The sequence below is a fragment of the Apium graveolens genome, chromosome 2, assembly GCF_009905375.1.
Source record: "Apium graveolens cultivar Ventura chromosome 2, ASM990537v1, whole genome shotgun sequence".
NCBI classification, from domain to species: Eukaryota; Viridiplantae; Streptophyta; class Magnoliopsida; order Apiales; family Apiaceae; genus Apium; species Apium graveolens.
In genome coordinates, this window is record NC_133648.1 from 294053958 (window position 1) to 294065260 (window position 11303).

Below are 11303 nucleotides of genomic sequence, written 5' to 3' on the forward strand. Positions count from 1 at the left end.
AGACATGGAAATACTTGGTAAAAATGCATTGGAATAGGAATGAGACAACTATTTAGGGACAATTTTTTTTCCAAATGTGACAAATATAAAGAGATGGAGGGAGCATAAATTTATATTTTTTAAGATGCCCGATTAATGTCCTCACCAATTGAACACATTCGGCATTTAGGACATCTGCCAGGATAATCGGGCTGATAAAGAAACATGACCAACACAAGTCACGTGTAAAAGATCTTTAACACCTGTGTATGTTATACTAAAACTTGCAGGTATCTTACCTGTACATGTATACTCCATACTATCACTCCTCTCAATATATACATTCCTCCCACCCCACCTTTGATCATTGCCTTAATATTTATTTCGTTGTTTTCGACCTATACAAAACAACTATGCAACTCAAAAAAAAAATTAATCTCATTTTCAGAGGACAAAACTGCATACCAAGCATATGCTAGCATGGTGAAGATCTAACAATTTATTAACATTCTCGAATCTGTTGATTTTCTGTTGTGCCGGGCCAGCTACAACCCGTTGACCATCCCACGACACCAAGAATTAAGTCTACTTTTGAACAAAGGCTTACCTGCATAGTGATATATGTCAAAGGCAATAATAATATACATCACGTTATACATGCAGTATGCTATGCTTACCAGACTGTCCAGGTTTGCTTCAATCTGAAATAAAATGACAGACATTCCTCTTCCCCTGTCAACCTCGGCCTGAAAACTCCAAAAGGAATTATTAAACTTCAGAAACTTCAAAAGAAAATCAAAAATGATTCGTGGTACTTCCTAGTAATGTTACTCACCACACAAGAGCATATTGTGATGCCAATATCAGCCAACAAAACTGTAATGTCCGCCATCATGCCTGGAAAATCGAATTAAAAAAACCAGAGAAAATTAAAAATTTGTAGAGCATCACGGTCTGTATCTATCTCAATGCAATTTATCAGGGTATTAAAACATGTTTGGCATAATATCAGAACTTCCTAAAACCACTTACAAGCCAGAGCATGAACTTACCTCTTCGATCTATACACACCACACAGAACCACTGGACAGAGTGCCCTTCAAGTTTGTCCCAGGATGCAACTTTGGAAGCTCGCCAGTTTTCCAAACCAGGCAGTACTTCCTTATACATCGGAATATTAGCAAGTATCATTTCAGCGACACCATTTCCTTGTGATAACAACTCTCCTTTGGCCTTTAGACTCACATGCTGCATATGTTTGCTATGGTTTCCATTCAACTTGGGAACTTTGACATTGCCATTTTCAATTTTAAAAACGTCTTCCTCACTTAATTTTGAAGAGGAAAATTTCATCACATTCCTTAAAATTTTTTCCCATGTAAATTTACTCCCTTTGGAATAGTCTGAAACTTCTTCTACACAATCCTCCTCTTCAGAATCAGCAACAAATTCGCTTACGGAGTCTGCTGTTAACTCGGATGCAGATAAAGCAGCCTGCTCTTTTAAAAACTAAATTGAAACAACTTATATTAGTACAGAGGCAGGGTACAAATTTATCTATATTCAAAATCTATTGACAACCTTACTTTCATTATCTTGTGTCTTGCACTACGTGTTTTTGCATGCTTTAGCCACTGCTTATGCCTCTGGAAAGCAGATTTGCTAGAGAGCGCCTGTAAAAAGCAGCTTGTTAGCTATACAAAGACTTTGCTATTAAAGAATATGCCTGATATAAGGTGCCATCCCACTATTGAGACATGCTTTCACCAAGCCATAATGAGAGATCAGAATAACTAAAACATTTATTCAGCAAGCTGTTTACAACCACAAACATTCGAACGAAATGAGCTATCCCTTGAGTTTTAAACATCATGTAGTTTCATTTAATTTTTTTTCTAAACAAGGCTTTCCAAATGAAAGAATGGATTAGAGATACTTTGTTTTTATCACATTACTTTCTCACTTTATTGATTTAAGGTTGATAATTTGCTTCCATAAAATAAATAGGCAGCACTTCAATGTTTACTTTTTGTTTGCGTTGAGGTGTTGTCATAACTCATCTAGCGCGGTTTCCAGCCCTTAAGGGTAAACTCAACCATGAGTCAGATTTACATGAAAGTAAAAAAGTCCTTCTGGTCTTTAGAATAGTTATAATATTATAATATAGACAACACATGAAGACATAAGGATACACAAAACCCTACCCGTTTGGGGACCAAGACCTGTTATCAGTTACCATGGAAACAGGACAGGAAGATTTTTTTTGATTTATGAAAAAAAGGATGGCAGAAGAAACTCACATTATAAGTTATTACTTCCACCACCTCAGCATTTACAAGTGCATGTGAAGGAGAAACAAGATTACCGTTCACCTGAAAAAGGACAAAGACTTGTAATGATACTCTATTAGTCAACGATAAAACCCTTTCCCGTATAAAGGAATAATACCTTTGCCGCCACCATTTTGTTACCAATTTCAGTGTGTATCATGTATGCATAGTCAATGACAGTTGCTCCCTTGGGGAGATTTTTAATCTGTAAATTAAACAAAACAGATCAGTTGGTCGCAAGCCAAGGGTCAAAGAAAAAAATTCCCTACATGTTAAACAATATTAGTCTTTTTACCTCTCCTCTCGGTGTAAATACAAAGACACGGCTACCTAAAAGGTCTCTGGTAATGGTGTCTACAAACTCCCTCGAGCTCATGTTTCCTACAAACTCTTCTTGCCATTCTCTGATTGCGTTGAGCCAACCAATCTGGAAGGAGAAAAAAGGAGATGATTATGTAAAGCTCTAGATGACAGGAAATCTTTTGAATAAGATAAACATAAAATACCAAGCATTTATATATTATACCCTGAGAGCAACACTTGCGTTGTTGAGACTAACTGTTTTACTTCTTAAACTTCTACAATTTGGAATAGTATGTTTTACTAAGCCATTAACAAATACTTTTCCACTGTAATGGGCAGCAATTCCCCTCTCTGCTATCAAATCCATTTCTTCAGTCCTTATCTACCAACCACATATCAACCAACATAGAAATAAACTCGTAAATATGTCCAAAGATGCATGGAAAACTAAAACGAGTAAATTTAAACCAAGCAATCCATTTCTCACGACCTGAGGGAATAGACGGTACCTGAACCTCTAGCCGAAACATGCTCTCATACAAAAATGGAATTACAATCGTATGAAGACTTTGATAACCATTCGGTTTTGGGGTTGCAATGTAGTCTTTCATCTGTTACAAAAGTTTAACTAAATTCCCTATTAATTTATAAAAGCAGTATGAAGAGAATGTCGCTATAAATACAAGTACGAAAGGTGCTAGGAGCGAGATACCCACAGCTCGAGGTATTGGGGTCCAGATTCCATGTACCAGACCAAGGACATGATAACAAATCTGGAAAACGAAAAATGATGATGTGAGAACTGAGAACTTTAAGACACGGAATAAAATACGAACAAGCTTACATTAACTTGGTTTCCTTTTCCAATGAACTACAGGTAAGGAACAAGTTTGGACCTGGGCTATGATTTACCTGATGCGCACTACACAAAGGCCCAACACCTATGCATGGCTTTGGCTTTATAATGATCCGAAGCTGGTTATTAAAATATGATACATATCATAAGTGAAAGGAATCATACCAAATTTCTAAAAACAGCCATAGAACTCAGGTATATTACAACTAACCTGTGCTATCTGATTAACCTCATAAATGGAACCTTTAGATTTGAGTACAGCTTTATAGATACTGCAATAATTCAAAGTAAAGAGTTCTTGATGCTTAAGGAATCTTCCTAAAAACCTTAGAAATAGATATATTGCACTCTAGAGAAGGCAATAGATAATATATGAATATATTCTACTCACACTTGAAAGAGCACACAACACATAATACATTTTTGCATAGTTATATTTCTGGAGTTCGAAATACTGCGACAATCAATACTAGGTTGATAACAGGTGTGCTCATATTTATGCCCTACACAAGAACATGTCTCAATTTTAATAAAATGATGATTGATATGAGACATACGCCCAAATAAAAATGTGTCAAGCCCAAATAAAAATGTGTCTTGAACGAACTTGACGAATGCAAAACGTAATATTAATCCTATGTTAACAACCTTTAACGCGTTATCTTAGTTTGCAAGGTTAAAAAACTTCTTCATAAGTTAGAATTCTTATAAAAGTCATTCAAACATATTACACGAATGCGTTAATGTGCTGCACATGACAAACAATATTTTAGAAACCAATATACAAAAATCAAAGGAAGTCAACAACAATATAGAGTCTTATGTTCTGGATTTATCGACAACACTTGATAATAAAGTTTTCCATGATATTGCATTTAGTCTTTTTAAAAAGAAGAACAAACTGAGTCGTTACAGATTGACATTGTCCACCACTAAATTTAAAACAGGCATATCACTGCTACCGATGACTACTTTGTATGCTGAGAATTTAGTAAAATCATTAATAGCAACTACCTGAGTCCATAGACAAGTATGGTCTAGTGCAGCTAAAACCTCTAAAATCTAACACATACAAAATGCATGAGCTGGGGCAAAATACAACAGCTCGGAAGGTAATAGAACTAAAATATTAAAGGGAAATAAAGCAGTCCCTGATTACCTGTATGGCTCCTTACAGGCAGACCGAACTTCAGTTTTAATTGTCATCATGTCTAAGAATTGATCATCCTCGATCTTCTTAATCAAAATTTTATTTGCCTAATACAAAGAGAAGAGTCTAATTAGCAGCTGACTGACGTTATTACATACTTGTACATTCTTTCTCAAGAAATGATGATTTTGTTTACGGCACATAGTCAGTTTACAATGACAAAATATTTAAAAATGTGACAACTTGACTTCATACCAATGTGGAAACCAGAAGGATAAACAGAGTGTATGTACCTCTATGAGTTCCTTCTCATGTTCTTTGAGTAGTTCAGCAGCTCTTCTCTTGATCTTAGCATAGTCTTGAGCATTTGTGTACATAAAGGACAGGTTTTCAAGTTCAGACTGAATAAAACAATGGTTAATACAATTATCAGATTATAAAAATAATCATAATCATCTGAAAAGTACAGGCGGAGCAGATGGTAACCAATTCAGAAGAAGCTCATTTGAAATTATGAACACAAAGTAATTTTGTTTCAGGTGACTGGCTGCTTGTTGGAAGGATACTAATTATTTACGAATTGAATATGCACAATATACAGTTTTTGCGATGTATATATTCTTATTACCTAGCATCTCATGTCACTGGAGAATCTAAGTGTATTTACAGACACAAATTCCGTTACATCAATAAACACACTCTGCCTTTTTTACCTAAATGTCAAGATGCTACAAACATATATTTCAACCACATTTAAAACTTACACAAATTATTATACAAACAGTGGCATCATCTTCTATGGTACGCATCTAGGTTACTTCAGGAATAAGCAATGAATTATATGATATACCAAGAATAATTAGTCGATATTATTCCCAAGAAAAAGTGTATAATCAAGCTCCATCACGTGGGAGATTGCATGACTTAAATTGGAGTACAAAACCCTAGTATTAACACCTGATGGACTAAGGCCAGTTAACACTTGGGCTTATTTAAAAAACCCTACATAAAAATAAACTACTAGCTACTAGCACCACATATAAAACATAGAAACAAATTATTTTAATTCTTTTTTAACTAAATACATATAAACTGTTTAAAAACATAAATAAATCTTTTCCACTTCTGTTCCTCATCAACTTCTGCTCTTCAAAAATAATTAACTTTCAAAATAAGAACTCCATACAAAGAGAGTGCGACACAATTTCAATATATAGATTGATAGTATGAAAATATCACAAAATCCCAGGCTCCTAAGATATAAAATTATGGAAGTAGACAACTTACCTTGATCTGGTGCATTCCCAGCAATTTTGCTAAAGGTGCAAAGACCTGTAAAGTCTCCATTGCAATACTGGACTGGACACAATATATGATGTTAAAAAGCAAACAAAATTACATTGTCGTATACAATATTTTGCACGAAATTGAAAAAAAAAAGATAATATATTAGAATGCTACGTCAAAGTTTAAACAACCTGCTTATGTGGTGGCATATGTGAAAGAGTCCGCATGTTGTGTAATCTGTCAGCCAATTTTACAATAATGACACGAACCTGAAACAGTGTAACGTTAAATTCACATGTAGCTGCTGGCATGAACATTCTGTACACAATTATATGCATATATTACCTCTTGAGTCATAGCTAAAAACATTTGTCGCAGGTCATCTGCTTTCACATCTTGCACTGAATCACCGTCATTCTTACATTTGAGTTTTCCCAGCTTAGATACCTTAATTACCAGATAAAAAATAGTGTCATCAGATATACAGCAACAATGTCACATAAAGTAAATGATCCAGCAGAATTTATCTGATCCCTTCTCTTGCCACATTTTTAGTTTTATTTATATAACTCTTTAATTCAGAACACTTTTTAAAAAGAGAAAAATCCTTTTAAATTGTCCAACTACCCCGTCATTTATCATCTCATAAGAATGTAGATCACACATTTCTTACTATCCTTAAACTCAATCGTATTTCAACCACTAATTTTCTGACATTCACATTTAGGCTTCACCACTCACGATCATTCATATTGATACAACTCATTTTATAGAAAATTTTGGACTATATCAAATGCAACACTGCTTTGTAATAACCGACATGGTCATCCTTGTCATAACAGAAGGCACAGAGTAACATAAAGACAAATACCTTAGTCTCTCCTTCAACAATGTGGCGAACAGTTTCACCAAATTCCTTATCTATCCTTTCAAATGTGACAACATTCGTGTCCTCAACCGTATCATGCAATAAACCAGCTGCAATTGATTCCCAATCCAATTCCTGGAAGGTACCATAATCTGAGTTAAGGTTTAAAAATCTGAAGCAATGCAGATTTCATAATCCTTGAGATGCTAACACATATAAAGTGCAGCATTCATCATTAAGCAAAACTCACTAGTTCTCCTAGTATCCGTGCAACTTCAACCGGGTGAATGATGAAGGGCTCCCCACTGCGTCTTTTTTGACCATCATGTGCTTCAAAAGCCAGCTGTAAACGTAAACAAGAAAAATTTGTTGAGTGTTGCTTACAATATATATTTTCTTATCTCTTCTATCAGATACTCTTACATCAAGTTATAAGTAATTAAAAAATCTACGAAGCAATAATAAGAAAATGAATATGAGTCATTGCAAGGTGCTGGATAACTATGACAAGCTTACATTTAAAGCACTGTGAACTAATATCAATTCCTCTGGTGGAAGATATGATATAGCAGGCATAAGCTCCTGGGCAACCAGCAAACAAAAGTTAGTATTTACCTGTTTCAATTCAACTTCATATCACAAAAAACATCAATACATGTGTTACTGTGTAGCAAAATCTTGTCGGCGACATTAAATCTAGCAATTAGTTTTTGGCTGCATACAAAAATTTAATCTTTACAAGGAACTGCTTCCTCCATCCTAGTGTATTAAGCATCTTACTTTTGCCGCATATTTAGGCATAACATATAAATATATATATACAGACATATATATATATACTTATGAAATTTTTTGCGACTCTCATTCTGTATAAAATTTCTTATTTTGATTTTTTATACGAAATATATATTCGCCTTGAAGCCCTTGCAAATAGTCGAGGGCTCACATTAATTTGAATAACTTAAACATTTGCTTGTAAAGTTTCTTGCACCTTCACACCCTGAAGATGACAGATTATAGCATATATTTCAGAAGGAAATATTTCAAAAGAGCAACTTCAGAAGATTCCAGTATTTACATACTGGCTTAATATGGTGTGTTTTGCACAAGTATATAAGTATTCTAGTAATCTGCTTAATAGTAGGTTGGGTCATCATTGTATCATCTACAAAACCAGTACCAGTGTATACCAGAATCAAGAACAACTTAAAGCCTCTTAATCAAAGTATCAAAGACCTCTGGCTATCATGGTAATATAAGAGCCAAGATGTTTATCAAAATTAAAAAACCTGTGACAATGACATCACTTTAAATTGCAACCTAAGGGAAAATAGAGCAAACAGCTTCTTTCACTTCTTGTACTTGAGGAAAGAAAGAGACTCGCTGTGGAGTATGGTCAGACTGATTTATCTTTATCCTTGAAAGGTGTATATGTTAACTCATTATTTTTTCCTCACGATCTTGAGTTCTCGACTAAAAGATTTGAATTGACAACTTAGGAGATAACATTCATACTGCATGGTAAAAAAAAAAAGTACACTAGAATGGAAGAGGCAGGAAGAACTGAGCAATTACAAACATTTACATGTTCCAAAATGCCCATATGCCATGTCATAGGAACTAACTATACAATAATAATCTTAGTCGGTTTTAATCAATTAATATAATTTGTTATTGTTGTTAAGATGGACTGCAGGCAATATTACTCTATACCTCCCACAAACTATCTGGAGAAACTTGGTTATAGCTTTGTGATGATTCTGATGTAGAACAGCATGTCTTCCACTTTTCATTGGAATGATGACTGCTACTAGATTTTAAGACACCTTGTTGAGAAACAAAATATGAAGCTTCAGATGACAGCCATCCTCCCAAGTCACTGGACTCACATTTCTGACACAAATATAAATGAAAAACTACTGTTAGTGAGGATCCTAGAAACGTCTTTCACATGTATAAGAATAAGCCATACAAAATTGAAATGCACGCGTTTTATAAAGCCGGTAAATGTGCTCGTGGTCAAGATAATAGTATGCAGTCACTGATTAAACTTCAATGTAATCCTACAAAATGTCTCAATCAAGACTATTTTGGAAAGCAGTGTTCTTATTTTCATGCAAATGCAAACACAACTCAATTATCGATAAACTTAGGATCCCAAATGTTTTGATAATCAAGATCATCATTCTAACTAGTTCATGAATGATTTCCAAGACACTGTACCTCTGAGATTTTATCTAATTTATAGGGCCTTGTAATAAAAAAACAAGAAAAATGAAATGCCAATTTAAAATGTACACCCTGTTACGCGATGTTCAACTATCTACTTGCTATCCGCTAAGTGATCAAACCACGGAAACAAATTCAGTATGAAATATTAAAGTAAGGGTATGGGCAGACTTTCTACTAACTTGTGAACCTGACGCAACTTGTAATCCAAAATTCATCAGCAAACTTTTTATTAGCCGAAGCTGCGATTTCAAAATTTTATACTTTATAATTTAGCAGATAAACAGAAAAACTACATAAACCACTCATTTTTAATTCTAAACTACGCGATGCTAGAAATATGAACTAAAACAAAAGAACACGGACATAACATGAAAAATACCTTAATTCCGAATTTTCTTCCCCTGGGGGAAACCGAAGAATGTGCAGTGGTAGCAAGAAATCCAGTTAAAGCCCGAGGAGCTTTCGACGCACAATAAGTAAAACTACAATCATATTTTCCATTCCCCTCTCCTTTCCTAAACTTACATATATTCACACATTCAACTGAAACTGCACCACATAATTTCCACATCAAAAAAATATAAATTCACTGAAATTAAAACAAAAATATATAGAAAAAACGTAGATTAAAACAAAGTAAAAATATACCTGACATTGCCATTTCTACTTGTAAGCATCGGAACAACTTGCTCTCATTTCATCAAAATTAACATCAAACACTAGGATTATACACACAAAATTCTATATTTATATAGCTTAGAAAGAATTGAATCACCTTAATTATCAATTCCACTCACATAAATATTCAAACGCAAATTTTTATATACATATATATAGAGAGAGAGAGAGAGAAAGAGAAAGAGAGAGAGTATGTATATTAAATTGGGTGAGAAATTAGGGCAAAAATCGAAGGAAGCTGGAGAGAAGGGTGAAGAGATAATCTAGAGAGAGAAAGAGTGTTTAGAGAGATAGAGGGAAGAGGATAGATGTATAATTTAGGGAAGACCACATAAAAATCAAATATTTATTTGTTTCACTCAAAATTATACAGGTGATGATATAATTTTATTTGTTAGTACATTTTCTATGATGGTGGTGGTATAAATTGGAATATTCAGATCCGATGTGCTAATCCCAAAAATTCAAAACAAAATGAAAATCAGATGTGCGACGCTTCAGAGAATTAGTGTTTTACATGACCAACCAGAACTTAACACGTACGCAATTACATAACGGTGCCGCAGTTGATGTACCCAAAAAGTCGAATACGAGATCCGATCCAATAAATTTCGGGAAAAAGTCCGGAAAGCCAAATATGGAAAAGGCTCTCAGCCCAACTCACGTTTTTAAGATGAACCTTTTTAAAAAAAAAAATGACCTAAACCAAAATTTGAAAATTTTAATTCAATCCGAAACCCGAAAAATCCCAATTCAAAAAATTCGGATAAAAGTCCAGCCTCTAAATACGGGGATAAAAATTCAACTTTTTATATAATATTTAAGAATACATACTATTTTTAAAATCAATTTATATTATTAAAATTAATCGAGTTATATTTGGTTGGTTTGCTGATTTGATACGGTAAACAACAATCTTTAGGCTCTAAAATTAATAAGTGAGACCCGTTAATATAATATATAAAAAAAATATTATTTATTTCGGTATCTAAATTACTTTCTCTCATAATCAAGATATTTCTTCCGTCAATATCGGAATAAATCACATGTCCATGTACAAAATATAAATTAGTATTTAATAACTAAATAAAAAAGTCTAAAGAAAAGTCTTGTTCAAACCGTATATACATAAATATACATAATTATGTGCTTGTGTGAATAGGATTTTGTGAGTATTGTGATATGTGAAACTGTGTTATGTGTGGAATTGTGTGTATTTGTGTACTCGGATGGATGATGTGATGTGTCTGTGTATTCAAACTTTATTCAATTAAATTACCAAAACATATTCCCCCAAATTTTACAGAGTATAATTTGTAATTGTATGTACTCTCTACTTATTTAACATAATATATAATTAGGAAAAAACCTATGGCGTTTCACAAATTAATGGCGTTTCGAATCAGTTTCATCTCTCGCCAAACCTGAAGAGAATGAAAGTGAAAAACGTAAATACTCTTCGGTTAAATGAGCATAACTGATTTTCTTTTAAAAAAGAACATATATACAATCTATTTTTTGTAGTTTCCGATCTCCGTCTCACATTTAGGGATGACAATTGGGTCGATCGAAACGGGTTTTGCAAAATTCAAACCCGAACCCGATTATTTTTGTCAAACC

The 11303-nt window shown here is 33.8% G+C and overlaps 1 protein-coding gene across 2 annotated transcripts; it reads right to left on the minus strand.

The window, feature by feature from the left end:
• Positions 1–223: 223 nt before the first annotated feature.
• On the minus strand, positions 224–10018 carry LOC141708607 (putative GTP diphosphokinase RSH1, chloroplastic). 2 transcript variants are annotated; one of them, XM_074512314.1, is made up of 25 exons: positions 9654–10018; positions 9385–9554; positions 9185–9244; positions 8487–8666; positions 7290–7355; positions 7024–7116; positions 6777–6908; positions 6251–6352; positions 6097–6174; positions 5906–5977; positions 4912–5019; positions 4628–4725; positions 3680–3740; positions 3525–3587; positions 3329–3385; positions 3122–3223; positions 2836–2994; positions 2605–2736; positions 2428–2514; positions 2280–2351; positions 1566–1652; positions 1032–1488; positions 815–876; positions 657–725; positions 224–586 (listed from the first exon to the last, which is right to left on the minus strand). In XM_074512314.1, exons 1-25 carry the CDS (start codon positions 9664–9666, stop codon positions 482–484), a joined length of 2685 nt encoding a protein of 894 aa, XP_074368415.1. In that variant the 5' UTR covers positions 9667–10018; the 3' UTR covers positions 224–481. The 2 variants fall into 2 exon arrangements, with proteins under 2 accessions (XP_074368415.1, XP_074368416.1); XM_074512315.1 differs by lacking the exon at positions 9185–9244 and having other exon boundaries at positions 9654–10016.
• Between the last annotated feature and the right edge of the window lie 1285 nt (positions 10019–11303).